At 37.2% G+C, this 26,076-nt stretch overlaps 2 protein-coding genes and 1 long non-coding RNA gene across 3 annotated transcripts; all 3 read left to right on the forward strand.

Annotated features, from left to right (window-relative positions):
• Positions 1 to 81: 81 nt before the first annotated feature.
• LOC115924744 lies at positions 82 to 5,301 on the forward strand. The gene has a single exon (XM_030987535.1). The coding sequence runs from the start codon at positions 82 to 84 to the stop codon at positions 5,299 to 5,301; it is 5,220 nt and encodes a 1,739-aa protein (XP_030843395.1).
• Positions 5,302 to 5,612: 311 nt separating this feature from the next.
• On the forward strand, positions 5,613 to 6,749 carry LOC115924645. The gene is made up of 2 exons (XR_004064413.1): positions 5,613 to 5,717; positions 6,653 to 6,749. It is a non-coding gene; the product is annotated as an uncharacterized LOC115924645 (long non-coding RNA).
• Positions 6,750 to 7,004: 255 nt separating this feature from the next.
• On the forward strand, positions 7,005 to 16,408 carry LOC100891103. The gene is made up of 5 exons (XM_030987536.1): positions 7,005 to 7,015; positions 7,276 to 7,469; positions 12,342 to 12,626; positions 14,595 to 14,692; positions 15,902 to 16,408. Exons 1-5 carry the CDS (start codon positions 7,005 to 7,007, stop codon positions 16,082 to 16,084), a joined length of 771 nt encoding a protein of 256 aa, XP_030843396.1. The 3' UTR covers positions 16,085 to 16,408.
• Positions 16,409 to 26,076: the final 9,668 nt, after the last annotated feature.

Raw genomic sequence — 26,076 nt, forward strand, 5'->3', positions numbered from 1 at the left:
AATTTCGTGCAGAGAGTCGTCTTTTTGTTCTCAGCAAATCATACTATTCAATTTCTATTGGAGCTTCGCTGAATTACTACGATGGCGGAGGACAAGAAGTCACTGAAACTCAAGAGAAGGGGAGCGAAGGCCAGGTTTACACGACACAGCAATGGTCTTCAGATGTTGCTTGACAACAACCGAGTAGAGCCAGAGGTTCAATCTGCATTTGACAAGGTTGAGCAAGCATTTGAAGCATTACAAGAAGCGCATGAAAATTTCGCTTTGACTCTTGATGATGATGCTGAGTTTGAGACAGAGGAGCAGTGGATAAATGATTGCCAGAAGGAATTCATGGAACTACAGATAACTGTCACTGATTACTGTTCTCAAACAAGCCCAGACGTTAAGACACCAGCAGAACAAGTATCATCACAGTTTGAGATGCCGCCGGTAGAGAGAGAGGCTTCTACACCACCGGAGTCTACAAGTGCGCCTCCACCTCCAGATCAGAGTCCAGACACTTCTCCTAGCATGGCAGCTGCCAGGTGTAGTTTTAAAGTGGAGAAGCCAAAGTTGCCCAAGTTTGCTGGAGATGTTCGGGACTATGAGATATTCAAGTCAGACTTCATTCACATGGTTGATTCGCAGTATGGAAAACGTGATGCCATGACAATCTTGAGAAGCTGTCTAGTGGGCCGTGCACATGATATTATCCAAGGGATAGGAAGTGATTATGACGCGGCATGGGAGCTCTTGGACTCTATGTATGGCGACCCCAGAATCGTAGCAGATACTATCATCAATGACTTAACCAAATTCAGACCCTTGAAGGAAAACGAGGATAATAGATTTTGTGAATTGGTTAATCTTGTAAGAAGAAGCTACAACATCCTCAAGCTTGTGGGGAAGAAGAGCGATATGGACAACAGTCATATGCTAGCCACCATAGAAAGAAAGATGTGCCCTAATGACAGAAAGAATTGGTTTAGATACCAAGAAACAGAGAAGCAAACTGCAGGTCTTCAAACTTTGTTGACATGGTTAAACCTAGAAATGAAGGCACGAATTAGATCTTCAGCGCCATTGAGATCCCAAAGCGAAGGCCGTTCAGCAAACGTCAACCAAATGTCAATGAAAGAGAAGAATAAACCAGCCTACAGTGATAGACGTCATGAAGATCAGCCACCGGACCGAATTCAAAGACAACATCGATGCTGGTATTGCAAGACGGATGAACACTGGATCGATCAGTGTAAGCGCCTGACATCTATGGGTGCCCCAGAGAGACTTAAGTTCTTCAAAGAAAACAGATGCTGCTTTAGCTGTTTGAAAAAAGCAGGGAAAAATCACTTCATGGCAAACTGCAGAAGAAGGCAGAGGTGTCCAGAGCAAGGGTGCACTTACTACCATCATCCTTTGCTTCATATGGAAGTGGGTCACCAATCAGAGAATGAGAGCAGTAAAAACAACGTTAACGTTGCAACTACTGTCGGAGCTTCACTTCTGCCAATCCTAACCATAGACATTACCAGTGATTTACAGACAAGAGCCAATGTTCTGCTAGATAGCGGCTCACAAGTTAGTTTGATCAAGAACTCACTAGCAGAGAAACTCCACTTGACTGGTACCAGAACTAGAATCACCATTAAAAAACTTGGTGAAGTTGAGGAAGAGTTGGAGACATTCAAATACAAGGTGCCGATTCGGGAAGCGAATACATCCAAGAAACATCAGTTCATCGAAGTTGTAGGTGTACCTTCAATCACGGAGGAAGAAGCTGTAAGTGTGAAAGACCTAGCAGATCAGTTCGATATTCCCAACCTGAATCGAGATAGTGGACCTGTAGAAGTTCTGATAGGCGTTGACTATCCAAGATACATTGTAAGTGGAAAACTGAAGAAGAGAAAAAACTGTATCGCAAGAAAGACTCCGTTAGGATGGGTAATCTTCGGCGGCACAGACAAGAGAACCATTTGTGTGAATGTGCTACATGTTGCAGTCCAGAACCCCGATCTGTCAGAATTTTGGCGACTGGAATCACAAGGGGTAGGTTGTCAGTGCCAAGAGACTACCAAGCTAACCAAGCAAGAACAGATAGAGGAAGAAATCATCAGAGCTTCTTCGCAGAATAAAGGAAAGAAATGGGAGATAGCCTATCCATGGCAACGGGATCCTCATGAACTCCCAGATAACAAAAGTCAAGCAGTGAAAATACTGGAGTCTACTGAGAAGAGACTTGCTAGAAATCCAGGGCATGCAGAGGCCTATAACAAGCAAATTCATGAACTGGAAGAAATGGGATTTGCTAAGAAACTAACAGCAGCAGATATCAAGAATTATGAAGGGCCAGTTCATTACATATCACATCATGCGATTGTAAGGCCAGAAAAGAAGAGCACCCCTATCAGAATAGTCTTCAATTCATCAGCATCATTCCAAGGTCATCGATTAAACGAGTATTGGATGAAAGGCCCTGATCTCCTGAACAATCTGATTGGAGTACTTCTGAGATTCAGGGAAAACGAAGTGGCCTTATGCGGGGATATATCTAAGATGTATCATCGAGTATCAATCCCAGAGAGTGACCAACATGTTCACAGGTTCCTATGGAGGGACATGGATGAGCACAGAGAACCTGACATCTATATGATGAAAGTTGTCACTTTCGGTGACAAACCTGCACCTGCGATAGCCCAGACTGCCCTTAAGCTTACAGCAGAGCAAGGAGAGAGTACACATCCTCGGGCAGCTGCTGTTTTAAAGAGGAATGTGTACATGGATGATATTTGCGACTCTGTAAGGACTGTAGATGAAGCCAGGAAACTCAGCGCCGAGATGGATGAAGTGTTGAATGAAGGTGGCTTCAAGGTCAAAGGGTGGATTTCAAATGAATCAGATGTCGGAGACCTCACCCAGGGAAAGATGAAATTGTTGGAAGAGATAGCTGAAGAGAAGGTCCTTGGAGTAGTTTGGGACAGAGAAAATGACACCTTCTCTTACAAAGTAAAGCTGAAAGACAGTGTAATGAGATCAGCAACAGATGGAGAGAGTCAAGAAAAATTGACTAAGAGAAAGATCCTTGGTCAGATTGCCCACATATTTGACCCCATAGGATTTGCTGCACCAGTGATAGTTAGAGCAAAGATAGGTATGCAGAAATTGTGGCAGAGAGGCTACAACTGGGACGATCATCTTTCACCAGAAGAAGATGCTGAATGGAGGCTTCTGTTTGAGGAAATGAAAGGATTGAATGGAGTATCACTAGAAAGATGCCTTACTCCTCCTGATGCTCAAGGCAAGCCAGTGTTGTGCATTTTCTCTGATGCTTCCGAAAATGCATATGGTGCTTGTGCATACCTGAGATGGCAAACCAGAGATGACAGGTATGAGACTCGCTTCATCGCATCAAAGTCAAAGGTAGCACCGTTAAAGGCATTGACAATACCGAGATTGGAATTACAAGCTGCCGTGTTAGCTGCCAGACTTTACAAGTCAATCACCGAAGAGATGAGACTAGAGGTCGAGAAAGTAGTGTTCTTCACTGACAGCATGATTACTCTGCAGTGGATCAAGTCTTCAGCCAGGGTATATAAGCCTTTCGTATCAAGTAGAGTTGGGGAGATTCAGACTCTCACTGACCCATCAAGTTGGAAACACATTCCTGGTGAAGATAATCCAGCAGACAAAGTTTCGAGAGGAATCGCAGTGAAGGAACTAATGGATGAATGGATGTGCGGTCCTAATTTTCTCCACCTCAATGAACCAGAGTGGCCAGTGGACAAAGCTATAATCGATCAGAATCTTGAGAATCTAGAAAGACGAAAGACTCAGACAGTCTTAGTCATCAACATGACAGTCACCCCCATTGAATGTGAACGCTTCTCAAAATGGCGAAAGTTAGTAAGAGTGACTGCCTACGTTTTCAGATATGTGCAGATTCTCAAGTCAAAGCTCATGAAAGCATCCATACCGGAAGATGATGTAACTTTAACTCCTGCAGAATTAGAGAAGGCTGAGCACTACTGGACGAAGGAGGCTCAGAAAGGTCTGAAGAGCAGATTTGAGAAAGGAGAATTCAAAACTCTCACTCCTTTCCTTGACAACAAAGGAATAATCAGAGTAGGGGGTAGAGTGGAGAACTTAGTGACATCCTACGAATCTAAACAACCAGCTCTGCTGCCAGCTAGCCATCATATATCTCTTCTAATCACACGTCATGTTCATGAGATTGGACATCCGGGAGTTGAGACAACAACCGCCAAGACTAGACGTAAGTTTTGGATTCTTCAGGGACATCGTCTAGCTAAAACTGTTAAGCATCGATGTGTAAAGTGCAGGTCAGCAGAATGTAAGCGTGAATCACAGAAGATGGCTGATTTGCCCAGCAGTCGCCTAGCACCCCATACTCCACCGTTTTATTACACGTCCTGTGATTATTTCGGTCCATTTCAAGTTAAAGTTGGTCGTAACAAGAGGGCCAAACACTATGGTGTAATCTTCACATGCCTAAACACCCGTGCAGTTCATCTTGAAATCGCGACTGATTGTTCAACAATGGAATTTCTCCAAGTTTTAAGGAGATTCTTCGCAGTGAGGGGACAACCAGCTCAGATTCTTAGCGATAATGGAACCCAATTTGTAGGAGCTCAACGCGAACTTCGCGAGATGATATCGGGATGGAGTGAAGATGAGCTCAAAGATTTCTGTGCGGAAAAAAGGGTACAGTGGAAGTTCATTACCCCTGGTGCACCCCACCAAAATGGGTGCGCAGAATCGCTCGTGAAGAGTGCTAAAATTGCAATCAAGAAAGCAATCGGTGAGCAGGTGCTCACTCCATTTGAGTTGTTAACATGTTTTCTCGAAGTAGCTAATCTCATGAATGAGCGACCGATAGGACGGAAATGCAATGACCCAGATGATGGAAGTTATTTGAGTCCCAATGATATATTGTTAGGTAGGTCATCTAGAAATGTTCCTCAAGGTCCGTTTAAGCAAACCAAGAATCCGCGTCATCGCGTAGAATTCATTCAGCAGATAGTAGATTCCTTTTGGAAGCGGTGGTCGCAAAACGTCCTACCACTTTTAGTACCATGCAGAAAGTGGAACGCAGATCGTAGGAACGTTCGTGTAGGAGATGTTGTAATGACTGCAGATAGTAATGCAGTACGTGGAAAGTGGACTATAGCTAGGATCATTCAGGTTTATCCAGGACCTGATGGTAAAGTTCGGAATGTGAAGCTAAAAACTGTTTCCGGAGAGTATCGGAGACCGATTTCAAAACTAGCCGTAATTTACCCAGCAGAAGGTTATATTGACTAGATCGAACTGAACAATAGAGAATGAGTTCTCATTTGAACTGAGACTGTTGATATAATATATGTAATGATTCACATGCATGTAATCATATGATATACAGTGTATTTGTTTTGAGAAATTTCAAGCTTTCAGAAAGACTCCTCATCCGGTGGGGCGGGAGGATGTTTCGTTGATCGAAACTTATTTCTAGTGGATTTGCTGATATTTACTCTTTTCTTGTTCATTGAAAGATACCATAGATTTTTCGGTTTACGGCCGTTTATAGGTGGCTAATTTTAGCTTCGAAACATGTCAGAAAACCCGAGGCACAAGTTTCGACCGAAGGCTTGACATTTCAACCGTATGTGCAGATTTCGTCAAGCTAGAAGTTTGGCCGACTCTCATTATGTTTAAGAAAGTTTATAGTTCCTGCCCAAGAAGTAAGTTTGCTTTAATATTAGGTTTAATGACTTTATGAACAAATTACTTAAATGTGAAACGAAAAGTGAATTCTCGTGGTTTATGTTCATTTGCATTTAATTTGCATATTTCCTGTCGCTGCAGTAAGATATAAGAATGCGACAAGTTTTGTGGGAAAAATGAGATATGAAAACAAAATATAATCCTTATAATGGAAAAGGGTATGAAAGGAAATAACTATCGAGATGAGGTCAAGCTGTTTTTATTAATAATTCTTCAAGAATTTAATGTTACTTTCCTGTGTTTAAAAGGAGGTGCAATTTACATAGGTTTTGAGCATGAAACCAAAACTGAAGTTAGCACATCAATTTGTTGCATTGTTTACATCAATGAGTGTTTTTGTCAGGGGCTTATGTTTATGAAAGCTTATAAATCTGTACAACAATTATTAATGGAGAAATCAAAAAGGCATGAGGGATTTATATGTTAACTGAGTGTCTGAAATGAATCAAACTGGGCTAGGTTATTTTAACTTGGTTAGAGAAAAGTTATGCAAGAGTTGTGATGTGCATAATAATATTGCAAGTTGAATTTTGCTCAAGTTGAACTTGATATACATGGCTTGAGATTTATTTTCCAATACAAAAGGATTACTGGAGTAGTTTACACTTTCATATTTGCAAGGTAATTATTGCAGATATTTCATGAAGATAATTATGATTTAGACTACATATGTATCTGATGACTAGTGGTCATGATGCAAGATAAGATACAACAGTTATTATTCAATAATGACACAGAGAGACATGTTTTGATAGTTCAGTCAAGTTTATTATTTATATAAGAAGTACAATTCAGAGCTTCATAGTCTAGACAAATATGTATTCAGTGTTAATCAAGGTACTGAAGGTACATGTCTAATTTCCGGTTCAATTTGTTTGTTCTTTTTATGCAGATTGAATTATATATTCTTCAACATCTGAACTGCGTTGTTCGACGACATTTGACTCACATCGTTGGTCATTTGATTAAAGTACAAATCAACGCCATAATACAATTTCGTGCAGAGAGTCGTCTTTTTGTTCTCAGCAAATCAAAACCTATTGGTGCTTTGCCACGCTACGCGGCAGATCACCTTAAAAGATAGATTCTGACAAAATCAATAGGTGCTCTGTTTCGCTCCGCGGCAGATTACCTAAAACAGATAGATCCTGAAGAAATAAATAAATAGGTGCTCTGCTAATAATTTTGGATTCGAGTCTTAGGCTTCTTAATGTGTAGTCTAAGTTAGTGGCCGTTGATTTTAAATGTTTGTGATGTTAGTCAATCTGTCATAATTTGATGATTCTAAAATTCTTGCCGCAGAATTGTTCCTTTTTACAACATCATTAATCGTCCAAAATAACTTCTAGGATGTTATTGCATGACAGGTACTTAACTTTGTCTTTAGAGTTTGATGCACAAATTATGACGCCTTTTATAGTAACGTGAAATTAATTGAACCTTAATACTGTCCCCCTTGACCCTTGTTATGTTTAATGTTGTATCTAAATATTTGTTGTTCCAATTTGACTTTAGAACTGGTAAAATCCTTTTAATTACTCTCTTGTTATTCACAGTGAGACAACTGGTGGAAGGAGTGCGCATCCTACCTACTGGACTAGTCTTTCACTTTGACGCCATAGAGGATAGTTTCTTTGGAGTATACTCGTGCGAGGTCAGGGTCAATGATGAGGAGGGAGAGCAAGTCATCAGGGCAAACTTCCAACTACGTAAGTGGCTTTGGTGGAGCCATAGCCAATAAATACAGATTGTGACACACGTGCGCGGTCACAGATAAAATCACTAAGCTCCGAATGGACTAGTTAGCTTTGTTACAAATGACCCACAAATATTCACAGATCTTTTACACATGGAGACGTCCCGCTGGCGTAATTTTTATTTACACAGCGGCTTGTGATTCTTACAGCTTGAATTTCAATAAAGCCGCTTCTAGCTAGCTAGCTAAACCTGCACGTACGCACATGGTTTGATTGATTGATTTTTATTCGACAAGCTTCCAACATACAACAATATACAATAATAACAGATCAGAAGTAAGTCATCTTGAGCAGGATAACCCACGAAAGCTCGAGAGCTTATTTCCAGTGGGGTCCCTTACAGACATGTATAAAATTAATAACTTAAAATAGTAATAATTATTTACAGACAGATAAGAAAAATAAAAGAATTACTTATTAAAGATAATAATAATAACAACATTAAACTGATGATAGAAATGGTAATAAGTACAAGAAGAAAAGGAAGAAGGAGAAGAAGAAAAAGAGGCGGAGGAAGAAGAGGAAAATAATGATGAATTTGTAGAATTTCTATAACGTACGAAAACATAGTATATACAAAATGAAAAAGTATGAACCGGCAGAAGAATACAAATTTCAATCATATAACATGTCATTTACTTCTCTTATCTGACTGTCAAGTATTAGGTATTCCTTAATTTCCTCTTAAAATGAGCATAGTTTTCTATTTCCTTTACACCATTGGGGAGGGAATTCCAATGTTTTATGGCATTGTAATAAAACGAATTTCCAATACTACCTACTCTTTCTGGTAAGTTAAATTTGAATCGGCTATTTCTTGTATTATAATCATGTAAGTCAGTAACAAGATCGAAGTTGGATCGAATATAATGATTCGACCTAGTATGATATATTTTATGCACGTGATGCAATACGAGTTGTTTTGATCTTTGGTCGACTTCAAGAAAACCAGCTTTAGAAAGTTCGCTGTAGCCAACATGTGTTCTTGGACCAGAACAGTTGATAAATCTCACCATTTTGTTCTGTATAATCTTCAGCTTCTTTTGATCTGACTTGTTTATGTTACTATACCATGCAGGGTTAGCATAGTCAAATAAACATTGAAAAAGAGCAAAACAGAGTGTACGTCTTGCTTTTAAATCCATACAACTTTGATACCTGTACAAAAATTTCAGACGAGAATTTGCTCTTTTTACCACTGATTCTACTAAAGATGAAAATGAAATTGCGTTAGCCAACTCAATGCCTAAATACTTCACAGAATATTATCTCTTGATTACTTGATTATTGTGTGTCACTTTGAATTCAAATGACTTTTTAGAACTACTTTTAGAACAAAACGAAATGCTTTCTGTTTTTCCCAAGTGTAAAGAAAGCTTATTATCAGTCATCCAATCGACACACGTAGACAGCTGTTCACTGAGCTTTTCCTTAATATATTTAGGATCAGGATTTGAAAAGAGTAGTACGCTGTCATCTGCGTACAATAATAGTTTAAAGTCTTTTATACAAATACACATATCATTTATATAACTTGAAAATAGAATTGGGCCTAAATTGCTTCCCTGAGGAACACCGCGTGTTATAGGCATTATTTTGGAACGAATATCATGAATGGCCACTACTTGGTGTCGATTAGATAAGTAGGATCAGAACCAACCTAAACTTGCCTTATTAAAACCCATTAGTTGTAACTTCTTCAATAAGACGCAATGATTAACTGTATCAAAAGCTTTTTGCAGATCAAGGAGCACCTTACCAACAAAGCGCCCTCGGGAAGTTTCTGTCCTCAAATAATCAGTCAAATGAATTGGACATGTTTCAGTCGAATAATCATGTCGAAAACCAGATTGAAATTCATAAATTATATCATTTTATTTGAAGTATCTTTCAATTTGAACACAGACCGATTTTTCTAGAATCTTTGATGCTACGCTTAAAAAACTAATAGGTCTATAGTTGCTAAAATCAGTTTTATCTTTCTTTTTATAAAGTGGAGTCACTTTTGCTATTTTTATATCCTCTGGAAAAGTACTCGTCAAGATAGATAGGTTCATTAAGTAACTTAGAGGCTTAAATAAAACCCTCGCACCATCCTTTAGGAATTTAGCTGGAATCATGTCTAACCCAGTACTTTTTGATACATTCAACTTACGTAACTCTTTGAAAACAAATTGTTCACTGATTGGTAATAACTCGAAGGTGTTTTCACGTACACCTTTTCTTTCGTAAAAATCACGAATACAATCATTGTCTGCGCTGAAAAAGTCTTTGGAAGGGGGGAGTTTGTCTACTAATTTGGCAACCACATTTGTGAAATGAGAATTGAATTCATCAGCGATGGCCATCTTATCATGACATAATTCCCCATCAATTTTAATGACAGATTCTAGTTCTTTTCGCTTCTTGTTTTTTAATCCTAAGCTTTTTAGATTCTGCCAAATCATTTTCGAATCTTGTTTATTTTCTTCTATCTTGTTTTGTAAGTAATCGAGTTTAGCCTTTTTCACCTCTCTTTGGACCATATTTCTTAATACTCTTAAGGTTTAATAGTGATAGGGTTAAAATAATCATGCAAACCCACCTTTCATCAACCCATCGTTAGCTCAATCGGTAAGGACAGCGTAATACAACGTTGGAGTTGTGTGATCGAATCTCAGTATTTATCCAGTTTAATGTTTGCCTTCATAAATAGGGAGACAAATAAATAAATAATCAAAGTCTAATTGTTTGTGACCTCTTTCCAAGCTTTCGTAGCTAGCTAGACTTTTCGCGAGCGGGTTTATTAAAATTCAAGCCGTATAATCACAGGCTATTGTAAAAATTAAAAATATGCGTTCCGCTGTGTGTATTTCGGAATACTCACTGCCAAAGTAATGGAGGTGCTCCATGATTGCCGTTTGTTTGACCTCTTGAGAAGAATACTCCCACCCGGCCGTGTGTCAGAGAATGTGACGTCGGTGAATAAATGAATAATGATTTTCATAACTGTCATGAGCACGAATCCAGTATTTGTCTCGATGGGTTTTTAAAATGTTATAAAGTTATCGATCGGAAACCAGATGTGTATTTTTCGCATGTTTAATGAGCTATGACCTTTGACCTGTGACCTTCAAACTCCGAAATCGAATTTAGTCTTTTTTTGATATTATGTACCTTCATGTCAAATTTCATTAAAATCTGTCAAACATTACTGAAGTTATCGATCAGAAACCAAAATTGTTACGGACGCACGCATAGACGGACGGACGCACGGAAGGACGGACGGTGAGGGGATAATAAAACATCATCTTATAATACAAATAAAACATCATCTATTAAAACAAATAATACACATCAGTTTGATCGGGTATTTATGAGTAAAATTACACACACACGAGCCTGGCTTCACTATCTCGAGATTGCCAAATATCCAGGTATTTGAATTATCCGGATCGGAGACGATCCAGCTAATTTGCGTCTTGCGACAACGATTTCCGGTTTTCCGTGATGGTAAATAAACTAGTTGTACTAGCGCACATGCGATCTTCTATACCGCTCAGCTCAGCTTACCTGCCGTACTTGTGATTCGACTCGTCATCGTATTATAATTTTCTACATTTACCCGTCTAGTTAGGTGGGCTGTATCTAATACAGACCACCTTATAATTTTGTTAAAATCGCCTTTATTATTATTCTTTATTATCAGGTGGGCTGATATCGTACAGACCACCTTATAATTTCGTTAGAATTGCCTTCATTATTTATTTATTTATTATTCTTTATTTTTCTTATTTCTTACCACTTTTTTGTGGACAAGATAACTTGAAAATGGCTAGATCAAATGCCTTGAAATTTGGCACACATATGTATAGGCATAATACAAAGCACAATAACGTTTTCAACATTGACCTTCACTGATGACGTCATCTAGGCGCTATTTTGTAAAATTTTCGGAAAATCAACTCATGCGCGCGCGTTTTCGCGCGTAACACCATTACACAACATAGAATCGCCATTTTTTTCTTTGTACATGATATTGCTCATATTTTTCGAGGAATTTGAGACCATGTATATCTATTTATGTCCATTAATAACAAGATGAGCGTCAATTCAAGAAAAATGCCCGTGCGCGCGAGCTCTTTTAATACATAGCATATATGGGCAAAAACATGCATATACAAAATTCATTATAGCTTTTTGGAATGAATCGTGACCTTCAATTTTGTTCATATTTAGATAGAGTATGAGTCGAAGATATGATTCCTTGTCTCAATTGGCCATTAAGTGTATCGTGATATCATCATAATGGCCTTGGAACTTAAAAAATACGAATTTGCATATTATGAAGTCAGCATGTTTACGTAAAATTGATTGTATCTCTATTAATATTGATCGATTTTCTTCCAAATTTCGATATGATGTAGCTAAGACAATTCTCTACAAGCTCATTTCCACCATTTGTCATTTTGATCACTATGAAAATTACGATTAAAGGGCACATATCAGAAATTTCTTAAGTTGCGTGTTATGCCTAATGAAGGTGAATTTCTTTCACATCATCAATATATATAGGACATTGTTTTTTAGCAGTATCTCGCTTATTTTTGCTCTATTTTGTGTCAAATTTTAGTTGACCAGCCCACCTATACTTTATACTTTATACTATACTTACTATATGCCGTTATACTTCGCGATGCTTTTTTTTTTGGGGGGGGGGGGGGCTTATAACATATTATACGTTCACACTGTTATATATATTCCCCCAATCCATGACCTTAAACAACAATGTGCATTATAATTTGTGTGTGTCATTCGCCTGTTTATCAGTATCTTCCCTAATAGACCCTACACCACCACCACCACCAAGTGTGTTTCCACCAAGTAGTACATACCGGGTACCACCAAACTCAGTCTTTGAAATCATCTACGGCACTGTGGAGAATGGGGAACCGAGTATTATATACAACGGGACGGAAATCACGGACAGCAATGAGGAAGCGTATCGCCTGTTGAAAAACGAGAGCCTAGATTGCACCAGGAGTCTGGTCCACTTGAGGATCCTAATCTTGGATGATACCCATGTGACGTTCACAGAATCCAATTTGAAATACTTGATCGAACCCTATGGTATGTTTGAATCTTTCTCGTGTTAGGTTTACATAGACATTCTGACTATTCCACAACCAGATGCCTGGTCTAAACTTTCTTTTGATAAAAGAAATTTGGACCTAGGTTCAATTTGTCTTTGACTGTTATAATGTCAAATAAAAAATGTGATAAATAAGCGATGTGTAGGTGTACTGAGCGTGTGCAGTACGAGCAGACAATGAGCTTATTTATGAATTGACTGTCTTCGTGCCACAAAACCACCAACAAGTTGCACTGTGTAGTTTTCTGTAATAGCTCAATAAAGGTCTACCGGTATTTGGTTAGGATGGTCAAACTTTTGTTTTCAGCATTTCCTGACAATTTTATTTGTTTACCTGTAATTTTTAACTTTGGGAGCACAGAACTGGCAGTTTTTTGTAGACCTTTGTAATTCTGATTTTGAGTCTGTTTTAGTAGTTTTTGTTTAAATTCTTTTACGACCCTTGCTACTGATCTCATTTTGATCTCCAATAATTTTTAAACAGAGTAGGCAATTAAATCTATATGATTCCTTGAAGAAATAAAGAAACAGGATGTGCTTAATTAGTCTTTTTATTTTGGATTAGGGACATGCACTTTTGATGAGTATAATATATCCTTTTAAAGCTTAAAATCCCCTCTTTCAGAATCAGCCCTAAACTAAGAAAAACTTCACTGGCGACTATTTGGTGGTTTTGTGGTGCAGGGTCGCATTTGCGTTAACAATCAAACCGTCGCTCCGTTGAACAGAAAGTCGGTCTTCTGCCAGCAGCACTTACTGAGACTCAAGTTTATTCAATTTATCTTATTGTCTGCTTGTTGCGCTTGCACAGTACATAACCAACACAAAACCAAGATAAATAACCTGTCTATATACAGAAGGAAATAAGCACGAAAGGGGGGCATTAGTAGAGGTTCTACAGGTATTTGGGGCACAAGCTCCTTAATCTCCTCAAAATTCTTCAAGACCCCAACAAATTTGTTGCAAAGCACATGTAGAGAGTGAATGCAAGATCCACCATTGTGCTTCCAAATTCTCATATAACAGCTCCTTGGAGGCATGTACCCCTATCTAAAACTGATCGGTGAATAAAATAAATAAAATGAAAGAAAAATGTGTCATTGAACATTTTTAGAAATACCACCTGCCTCCATTGGCCACTTTTTCTGTTTCCCTTTCTAACCTTAATAGAAAGGTTGGACTGTAGTTCGTGAAGCTAATTTTATGCATGGAGTCACGGTTTGTGATATCGCACCATCCTTTGCATAAATGTTTATCAACTAAATGTTCTACCAAATGGAAGAGGAATTGGTTTAAAGAAATTCTAATTCAGATCTCACAAGTGCGGAAAGGATCCTCAGAAGATTCATTTTCATGGTAATTAGATATGAGGCATTATTGAAAAGGGTATATTCAGCAGCAATGGATAATAATTACTGATTATTTAAAGAAAATATGTCTTCCATTATTTTGCATTGTTTATAGAAATTCCCTGTTTTGTGACTCTGTAGTAATTTCTACATGTGCACAGGCGCGTACGCAGGATTTTTTTTTTTCGAGGGGGGGGGGGGGGGGGGGGGGGTTCAAATTTGAAAATCACGCCGAAAATTTCGCAACAACTCAGGCAGCCGCTGAATAAGCGGGTTGGGGGGTGGGGTAAGAGGACATTTTTTAGGGGTTAATCATTACCACAATTGTTTTTGTTAGATTATAATTTTTGTTTTATTTTTAAAAAAAATGGGGGGGGGGGGGGGTTTCCTCCGAAACACAAAAAAAAAAGTTAAGGGGGGGGGGGGGTTCAACCCCAACCCCCCCCCCCCCCCCCTTGCGTACGCGTCTGCATGTGAAAACTGATGTTTGTAAATTTCCATGCTTTATTTATATTGAATCACTTGGGATACATAACTTCTTTGTAGTCTCTGACTGACAGACGTCACAAAAAGGGTTTCTTGTTTATTTTTTTAAAGATACGTACACGAATAATGAAGCTAAACAAAGATGTGGAGAATGGGAAGATGGCAGCAAAGTTTATTCATCCTTAAATGAGGAAACTGCCCGGAGGAATGTAAGTTCAAATGCTGCTCATGTTATTTTCTTTATTTTGTGTGTGTAGTGTAAAAATACTGACCTGCAGCACTTCACAACCTTAAAATATAGTGAAAGGTTCAGTTGATTAAGGAGTAATTAGGTAATTTCCATTAATATTACATATTACAACGTCGTGAATTTTATCGCCAATTTTTCACGACGAAATTGACGATATCGTAAACTTCGTCGTGAAAAATCGGCGATAAAATTCACGACGTCGTCAATTTCGTCGCGAATAATTGGCGATAAAATTCACGACGAGATTCACGCCTGGCTGGTTTCGTCGCCAACTAGCGTCGTGTATTTATTTTTGCCTTGCTATGCGGCCTGAATAGTATGGTGGCCCTGAAGGGACATCGCGAATAGACCAACTCGCGAATTATTCCCGACGTCGTGAATTTTATCGCCAATTTTTGATTTTGATTCACGCCTGGCTGGTTTCGTCACCAACTAGCGTCGTGTATTTATTTTTGCCTTGCTATGCGGCCTGAATAGTATGGTGGCCCTGAAGGGACATCGCGAATAGACCAACTCGCGAATTATTCCCGACGTCGTGAATTTTATCGCCAATTTTTGATTTTGATTCACGCCTGGCTGGTTTCGTCACCAACTAGCGTCGTGTATTTATTTTTGCCTTGCTATGCGGCCTGAATAGTATGGTGGCCCTGAAGGGACATCGCGAATAGACCAACTCGCGAATTATTCCCGACGTCGTGAATTTTATCGCCAATTTTTCACGACGAAGTTTACGATATCGTCAATTTCGTCGTGAAAAATTGGCGATAAAATTCACGACGTCGCGAATTTCGTCGTGAATAATTCGCGATGTGGTCTATTCGTGATGTCCCTTCAGGGCCACCATAAATTTGGGAGAGTAAGTAGGTGTCATGACTCCGACAGAAAGTGTGCTTATTTCGGCTTTTGTGGACTATTCATACATATAATCAGGGTGTTGTATGGCACATAGGTGTACGTACCCCGTGTTGAAATATCTGTACAGAGTACAAACATTATGGCCCGAATTCACAAAGCAAGGTTTGAGCTCAGACCAAGGTTTGAGCTCAAACCTCCTTTTGTTATTTACAAACCTGGTTTGTAAATAATAAAAGGAGGTTTGACCTCAAACCTTGGTCTGAGCTCAAACCTTGCTTTGTGAATTCGGGCCTATGTTTTTTGTAACAACTAGGAGCGGCATGTGAAGAATTACATCCCCAACCCATGGAACCGAACTAGGAGGGAACAGAATAGGGGATTTTGTGATCATATGAAGCGACCTGGGCTATCAGATACAAGGAGAGTTTTTTCTGCGTCGGTGCTTCTTAGGAGGAAACAGACTCGTGTAAATTGTTTGTCAAGAGTAAAGAACTAGTGAAAGCATATGCTTCTTTTTCAAAAGGTAGAGTTCAACTCTAGACTTTCTTCAAGAGGTATAGTTTGCTCTAGGTTTTGGGTTTCATGGAGCTTTAATTTATTTCAATCAGATTATGCACAGTTTGTATTATCAATTCTGTAAAGATACCATACAAGGTGTAGGCTATGCAAATTGTAAAGGTTGAATTTAACTCTGTTAACTCTGACATTCTGTATCTTAAATGTGGTGTTCCGCAGGGATCCATCCTGGGCCCATTATTATTTCTTATTTATATCAATGATATTTGTAATGTATCTAAAACTTTAAATTACACCTTATTTGAAGATGATACGAGTGTTTTTTTGTCTCATCGTGAAATCAACACTCTTGAACAGAAACTAAATTCGGAACTGCCAAAGTTGACTTTATGGTTTAGAAGTAATGTGCTCTCTCTCAATGTTCTTAAAACAAATTATATTCATTTTGGAGTTAGAAAATCTAATGACAACCTTGCTCTTAATATTAAACTAGATGATATTTCTTTAGAGAGAAAGACACGTACGAAATTCCTTGGTGTCTATATCAATGAAAAAAATTGACTGGAGCGACCATGTAAAACACATTGTTACACAAATCTCCAGAAATATTGGCGTACTGTATAGCATAAAATGTTTTGTTTCTGATAGAATATTACTTATGCTATATAATAGTCTAATTTTACCACGCATCTCTTATTGTAATATTTTGTGGGCAACATCCAAGTGTGTGACTAATAATATTCTTCTGCTGCAAAAGAAAGCTGTATGCATATGTACCCGAGCTGGTTATCGTGACCATGCTACCCCACTATTTGTTAAACTGAAATGCTTAAAGGTTAATGATATTAACTTCCTCCAAATTGCCATATTTATGTTCCGTTTTAACATTAAAGTATTACCTACGTCATTATCTTCAATGTTCCAACCTAATAACATGGTTCATTCGTATTCAACAAGGCAGTCATCGAATTTACATGTGGTCAATCCTCACACTACATTAGCCCAGAAATCAATCAGACACAGAGGTCCAGATGTATTGAATTCTTTACCTAATGATATTCGAAATATAAAATCAACAAACTCCTTTAAAAGAGCACTCAAATGTTTTATCATTTCACAGATGTAAGATATTACTTACATTATAATCTATATATCAGTTCTAATCTAACATAATTTTGATACTAGGCTTAACGAATTTTTTTTTCTTTCTTTTTTAATTTTGTAAATAGTGTGAATAGTTCACTACAAAACTTTAGGAATTTTATTTGTCATATATTATATATTTGAAAGGTGTTGTAACGATTCAAGCTCTATTTGCTTATGTTTCATCACCTGCGTGTGTATTATTAACTGTATATTAGTTGCAACTTGTCTTTGATAAAACAATGTTATATTCTTGTTCACGTGAAGTTAATTCAAATGGATTGTAAAATTGAAAATGATTTGTTATATTATATTAATTTTTCATGTGATGTTAGCTTCAATGAATTGTGAAATTGTGAACATGCATAAATAAATAAATAAATAAATAAATTTGGAGTATACCTTTGGAGTTATCCGAAACACTTCTTTGAGGCCTTTGATGGAAACCCACTATTTCCTCTATGCTCTATTATAATCATGACCATCAGAATGTATTATACATTTATTACGTATTATGATGTTATATATAATAATAACTGAATAGTTAATGATTTGTTGGTAATTTTAAGTTGATCAAGGTATACTGGTCCAGGGCCATGTTTCATCAAACTTGTTATCAATAACAAATGCTAAATATCCATGACAAATTTGCTCTCAGCCAATCAAATGCCATGATTTCAGTAGCTTATAACAGTTATCGTAACTTGTTGATATTGATAACAAATAAGTTAAAAGGTAATGTAACCCTGTTGCAGTCAACATCAAATTCTGTAGGACTTGCAGGAATTATGATTATGTTACGTATGATGATCTGTGAAATTTAAACGTTAGCAGTGTCCTAGCATTCGAATTATGCAAGGAAACTCGTTTAATTTCTAGACTTCACTGTCAGACACTATTGAGTGACTTGCGGATTTCTTTTTTTCTTTGGTAATAACATACAGAAACTGAGCTGTAAAGGATACATGAGCATTTTTCTACATCAATAACCCACTTCTTTTAATGGCCAAATTTCAACTGATTGAATCTTTGCGCAGCACAAAACGTACGAATTTTCGGTACAAGGGTCTGAAAATCAGACTATTTAATCAAACGACCGCGATCGCTAAATTCGAATCGACAACTAACGGTCATTATTTTCCCCAAAAGGCATTTTTAAGCCCTTTTGTTTTGAGGGAAGTTCTAATTAAGTATTATTTTCAAATGCCGTTGGAATTTAACCTTTTCGATATGTTTGGCCTGCAAATGGGACATAGTACCTTTAAGATACAGGCATATTAACCGTACATTGTGTAGCATCATCAAATTATCATGCGAAGATACATGTACTGTTTCATGTCTGCAACATGTGCAGATTGAAATGTTATTATTTTAATACTTATTGTCATTCCTGATTCCTGACTATTCTTGTCTCCAAGCTTTATACTTTTGTTCATTACAATGAGTAAATAACGGAATGACCATGCCAACTATGTTTATAATATACTCATATCGAGAGCAAACTATATTGTAATATTGTTTCAATAAGCTGCAGATATATTCCCTTCCCTTTCCCTTGTTTTTTGTAGTTAATTGTGAGTATCGGTTCATGTATCGCTGTAATCTCCCTTTCCCTTTTTAGCGTGTATTGGTATTTATAAACTTTACTTTAGTTAATTATGTCATTTGTAGTTTAAGGAGCATATATCCACAACAAGCTCTGCTTTTCCATAGGCTCCGCCACTATATCTCTTAAGTTCAACTCAATGGACAATATTCTGAGTAGTGTGTACCGGTAATGTATGTACATGTATATTATAATCAGTTTCAATGTGTTGTTACACTCTTTGTAAAATGAGATATTGTGGAAACCAAAAAGCTATCTATCTATCTACCATACGAGTACAATATGACCATCCACTATGTGTTGATTAATATATTATGTAAAAATATACCTAATTCAACTTGTAAATTCTAGACAATTGCTTTTGTCAGATTACTTTGAATGTTAGCTACGTGAATATTAAGAAATTTCGTTTTACTTAGCTTGCTGGAAAATATATTTCGTGATTTTCTTAATATTGTAAGTTGAAATGTTGCGTTTATGTGGAAACCCCTTCCATAAAAAAACCTCTAATTAATATGACGGATGCGAACATATATTTTTACCCAGGCCTTCTCTGAGATTTTTTTCAATGAACTCTTATCTCACCTTTTTAGTAAATGAAGGTTTCACGTTTTAATACACCAAATATAGCTTGAGTATAGTGATGGGGAGAGAGGAGAGGGAGAGGGAGAGGGAGAAGAGAAATGGAGTCGGTGTGCACATGTGGTGAAGGCAAAAGAAGAAAGGGAGAAAATGGGAATGGCAATGATGTTATGAAATAAGTGGTTGATTTATGGCAGTCAAAATGGAAGGAGCGAGAATTCAAGGTTGAAAGAGTGAGAAAAGATGATAGGAAGGTTTCACTGCCTTGCGATAACGGATTTTTATAATGGTCTAGTTCTCTCCCGGCTCTCTCCCTTTCACCAACCTGTCTCTCTCGGCTCTCTCCCTTTCACCAACCTGTCTCAGCTCTCTCCCTTTCACCAACCTGTCTCTCTCGGCTCTCTCCCTTTCATCAACCTGTCTCTCTCTCTCTCTTTTCTCTCACTCCCTATCACTCTCTCTCTCTCTCTCTTTTACCCACCCTCCTCCTCTCTCTCTCTCTGTCACGCGCACACACACGCACATACACACACACACACACACGCACACACACACACACAACACACGTACACTCTCTCTCTCGATAACAAACAGGCAAACAAATCAAACCAGTCAGAATTGGGTTTAGCATCAATAGTTGGGTGGTTTACTAATGGAAAGTGCTACATAGGTTATTGAATTCGCCTGCCTTAGCAGCGGGTGAATTTTAAATTCAAGAGATTGCACTTGTCCACCATGGATGGGTCCGAGTTCAAACATTACAGAAAAGTATTTAAATATATTTGTGGCTTACGCCCAGCAAATAAGATTGATTGATCGATCTGTATTGAAAAAAACAAGTCAGAACAAATCTTGGAACCAGCGGGACTTGAACCCGCATCTACTGCTTGCCGGGCAGCGACTCCAACACCAGGCCATTACTGGTCCATGGCACAGTCACGATGAACTAGAAACAAATACCCAATTAAGCTCTCCTGATTTATTCTGACTTATTAAAATTACAGAAAATGTTTATATACGTACGTATGTATTAACATAGCTTAATAGAATATGGGAGGTCTTTATTGTTCACAAATCAAATTCAGTAGAGTTCATTTATATATTATCTTTCTTTTTATTGATATGTATGATTATATACCTATAAATGTTATTTTATATGCGATCCAACTTTACCATTTACTATTTGTATGTCTTTTTGTGTTTGCACGGACTTGCTGAAGAATAGCCCTCGACTGAATCGGGTGTTTCCGTATTCAAATAAAATGAACTAAAATGAAGTAACTTGAAATGAAATGCAATAAATACAGTCACAAACACTTTACTGTAGTCTTTTGGTTAACAGCCACTTGACCCATTTAATTCAATCAACTACTAGTCTATACGCTAGCTGTCAAATATTATTGCATTCATATATTTGATCATTCACATTATACGTTCACATTCTTCTGAGACTCAGATAATTTAAAAACAAACCTAAATTCAATTTTAGCAAACCTTACCCTTTTAACTCTTATATTCAAATGTACAAAATATGCACGACACTGAGGAATAGAAAAGAGAGCACTATCTTCCTCACAGGTCGTATGACTGGAAAACATGTAAATGAGGCCTAAAACATTCTACTTGTAGTAGTCAACTTTTCAGTTTGCATATAAATAAAGAAGTGCCGTGGTGTTTAGAGTTTTATTCAGCTTCTTCATCACATTATGATCATGTTTATCACATACAGTCACAAACACTATTATGTAGTCTTTCCGTGAATTTGATATAGTGTTTAACCTTCCTCAAGTTCATCTTGAATCTTGAATATCGATATTGACCCTCATACACAGGAGGCCCTACATGTATATTTTCATTGTACTTGTAACTTAAGGTAGAGTTTTTAAAAAAACTTCATAGACATTGGTCTATTATAAGGAACAAGAATAGTTTCCTGATGCCAATGGGTGATGGAAAGAACTGCTAAAGCTTGAATGAAGCAGAGCCCGCTTTGATCTCATTCAGAATTATTTGAAACCCTTTGGCCCGAATTAACAAAGGTTCCAGGGGGTGTTTCACAAAGATCTGAAGTCGACCTTAACTCTAAGTTGGACTTAAACATTATGGCGAGCCATTTGTAGCCTTGGAATAAAATATATTCAAAAGCAAAAATTCAAGTATTTTAGACTTCCCAAAATTTCCACATCAAAAACATGCAATCTCCTTGCCAAAAGAAAATATGAATGATTTGAATTAACATTTAATGCCTTTTAAAATAACTTTCAAAAAATATTTTCAAAGAGGCTAATGGCTTTCCATAATTAGTCCAACTTAGGATCTCTGTGAAACAACCCCCCCCCCCCCTGGAATGAATCATGGTGTAAACTTTCATTGTGGAGTAAAACGGGTGTATATTGCCCATTCATTGGATGCGGGACCTCCTTTGCAAATCACAGCCTCCTGCCCCGGTAAATGAACAAGTACATACTTTTAGATCTGAGCAGATAAACCATTTTATGAACTTTTTGGAAGGTGAGGATTCATACCCTGCCTTTTTGCTCTAGAAACTAAGAAATCTGAAGGGTACATGAACTAATGTAAACAAAATTGAAATGTCCTTATAGACCTCATGCAGAAAGAAAGACTTAAGACAATGAGGAATACCGTAGTCATTTTAATTTTCAATACGACTTACGTGGATTAAATGGTGTTAAGTTAAAACATTCTCTTCCTTACAGGTTGGATTAAATAAAAAATGAAATAACAAACAAGAATTATACAGTTAACAACTAAATTATTCATACCCTTATCAAGGTTTGTAATTTTCTAAGCATGTGAAAAATTGATTTGTCCCGATTTGTTTCTTGAGAATGTGACAAATCACAGCTTAATACATCTAAAAGTATTCAACCAGGATCCTAATTCAACCAGTCCACCTTTCATTCTTTAGTTTGAAAACACACACACAAAGACCTTCAAATTTCCAAGGAGTATGAATAATTAAGTTGCTAGCTGTAGGTCTACCTAGACTACTAATTTACATCATGAACATGCATTAAGTGGATGCAATAGAAACACTTGGTTAAATATTCTTGAAGACATCATTTAAATACTCAAATAAATATATCGACACACACAGGGTGTTATATCTAATAAACAGCCAATGATACTTTGTGCTACCCCTCCACATTAAAAAAAAAAACAATGGCAAAAACAATCCTCAATAATGATGCATCGCGAAATATACATTAGCTCAGAATATATGTCTGGATACAACTGCAAGGAAATAAAAGCGAACGACTGAACATATAGTCTGATTTGATAATTATTTGAGCTCAATTATTTCTACATACTGTCAGACTTTTCTCATGCTAATACTGAAATAAGGGCCAACGTTCCTTCATGACATTGCTTCATTTCTCTCGCACTTGCTTACTTCAATTGTGAAAGTTAGAGAGATATACATCTATGGGATAGAAAACTTCGAATTAATAATGTATCTCAGTAAAAAGGAAAGAGCAAATTCATTAGGAAAAAAAATGGCAGGAGGGAAGTAACAAAATGATATCACCACCCCCTCCCTCCTCTCTCTCTTTCTCTTTTTTTGCCTACACCCTGTCTCCCAGAAGTAAAGAACATAGGATATAAATTTAAACAAACTTCTTTAACACAGACATCTTTTAATTTTCTAATCACATCAAACTAATGAGATTATGCATTCTTCACAGTCTACATTTGAATCACAGAGGACTTCCTTTTCAATTTTGAGTCTTATCAGCATATTCTCTCCATTTTCAAATCCAATCTTTCAAAAGAACACTCCCAAAGCCTCACATCTGTGATGATATTCTTACTTCATTTGCTTCCCATTAAAAACAAAATGAGATCAAATATATCAAAGCGTGCTAATAAAATGTCAAAAAATCACTCAATGTTTCAACATTTTGGATAACATGACATGACATTTAACTTGAAAGTAATATCTTTCTCACAATTTAAATCCTGTACCTATAATCTTAGCAGTATATGCACAAAGTATCAGAGCTACACTTTCAAGGTATGTGCTTTCATTGCATAATATTCCAATAGCTTCTCAATTTAACAATGTTCTGCAAAATGGTAAACCCTTTTTGGCATGCACATACAGTGTAAAAAAGAGATGATGGGGAAAACATGACGAGAACAATAGATTGGCAAACACTGTACAAAGTATACACGTCATGATGCCATTCTGACTAAAATTCTTTCTTTATAACTAATCAAATATGGATATAAAAATGAGGTGTTTATGAATAATCTGGGATGGTTATCCCGCTTCCTTTACAGGTGTAGATAATCCAGGGGCTTCAAACACATGAACACGAAGCAGCCAGGCTGAGAGGGGGTAAGTTGAGGGGGGGGGGGGGGGGGGGGCTTTAAGTGTTCCATTCCCAATTGAGATGACAGAAGACAGCTTTTGCAATATGGTATCTAGCATACCCCAAGACAGAGCTGCCAACCTCCAGAACAGAAAATCAGTAATCACAAGGCTCAAAATCAGTAATTTGGGGTATAAATCAGTAATTTCTTATGCGGCGCTATGAATCTAAAAAAACGACACGCCAACACTGCGCGGACGCATGATTATCTGAAATTTTTGGTGATTTTACTCACACAAAGATGTTAAGTATTGAATTTCAGGTCATCACAACACAGTTTATCATGAAAAATGGCTCCTATTCACAGCACTCGCTACGATAAATCATATTTAATTCATTAAAAAAAAAAAAAAAAAAAAAAAAACTTTTTTTTTTTTTTTTTTTTTAAATCCGTAATTTGAGACAACATTCCGTAATGGTCGTTAATTTCCGTACCAATTACGGAAAATCCGTACTAGTTGGCAGCTCTGCCAAGACCACTGCTCTCACATTAAACAAAATCCCATCAAGGAGCAATGATTGCAAGTTTCAGTTGTGGCCTAAATTCCCTCAATTACATAAATAAAAGTAATCACACGTGGAGTTATTAAATCATTTGTACAATATATATCAGAAATCCTAAGACATATTATGTTAGAGAGTTTTACTGTTTCTTCTTTCGTTAGCCAATTATATTGAATGCCAAATGATTCTGAATGTATACAAAGCCATGTTGAAAGAGTTTTCATTTTATTCTATATCCAAGAATGGAATTGGACAGAAATTGACTGCAACGATGCATAGCTTCCCAGCTCATAGACTTTTTACTTTTTGAAATTCTTATTTACAATTCTGGTACCACAAACTTTCAGCAACTCCATCAGAATTCCACCCCCAGCACATTATGATTTTATTTACATTGGAAACAGGACTAATATCACTCATTCTTGGGGATTAATCAAACATTTTATAAGGTATACAATATTAACATCAGATCAGGGCTTTTTAAGATGCATACAAGAAATTATCTTCTTTACTAAATACTTTCTCCCTTCTTTGGTGAAAGTTACAATTGCACTGTTGCATAGAGACTAGAAAACATCATACTTATCTCCTTCTTTGAACTATCTCCTTTCTTTTAAAACTGAGACTAAAATATGGAAAAACAAAAATACAGGAAAGGTTACAACTGTATGGATCCAGGACGAACAAAAATAACTTAGGCAGCCACAAAGTTAAAACACAGAGCATTAATAGCAAAGAGTCTGCAGGATTATGTTGTTGGACTAGAACCAAGAAATCGATAGGGACTACTGTTTCGCAGCACGAGACTTTCACAAATCTTGAGAACTTGAAAAATTTGGAAAACTTGAATGCATGTGAATGTTCCTGGTTTTGCAAGCATACTGTCCGTGGAGCGGCAGAGAGGTGTTAACACTGTGTTAACACTAGGCTTAGTAAACACCCTTCTGGCACTTGGCAAAAAATATCCTTATACCTAAGTGCCAGGAGGGTGTTTATTAAGCCTAGCATTATCAGATTGTTTTATTATGTAGTTAATTCGTATGACCAATGTACATGTAAACAAAGAGCTTTGTGAATGTTTTCATTCAATGGTTTGAGAGTTTTGAATGAATTTTGTATACATTATTAACCAAACGTGAGAAATAGACCCTGCAGACTGGAGTCTTATGAAATGCAGAATTCTAAATAGCAATTGGCAGTTTGGGACCAAGCTGGGCCAAGTGATTTAAAAAACGCAAATAAATTATCTTTTATGTGTGTGTTTGTTCTTTTCATCTTGCATTATCTTGTCATGGGACCTCACCTGCAAGATTTGCAAATGTTCCAGCACAAATAAATAGCAGTTTTTACAATGCCTATTCTCACCTCACTTTACTTTGCTTTTAAAATACCCCAAGGGATTCGATTTAAACATCTGAAGTAATGTTCTATTCATTTTGCACTATATTTTCATGAGGCCTGCAAAGCTGACCAATGCTTAAGCAGAAAATGGGCTATGTTTACATCATCTGTCATTGCTTGATGCTTGAGAGAGTTGTAGGACTTCTGGGGGGTGTTTCACAAAGACTAAGATTGACGCCAAGTTGGGACTTAACTATGGCAGGCCGTTCATGCCACTGGCTGCTCTCACCAATGTTCTCTCAATTATGATCTTGAGATAATATTTTTTCCTTCAATGATGAACTATCAAAAAAGGTAAATTCTGTAGATTTGTGACCACGATGTGTACGTCCCTTGAGA

This window comes from Strongylocentrotus purpuratus, unplaced genomic scaffold (assembly GCF_000002235.5).
Source record: "Strongylocentrotus purpuratus isolate Spur 01 unplaced genomic scaffold, Spur_5.0 spur5_scaffold_16, whole genome shotgun sequence".
Lineage (NCBI taxonomy): Eukaryota > Metazoa > Echinodermata > Echinoidea > Camarodonta > Strongylocentrotidae > Strongylocentrotus > Strongylocentrotus purpuratus.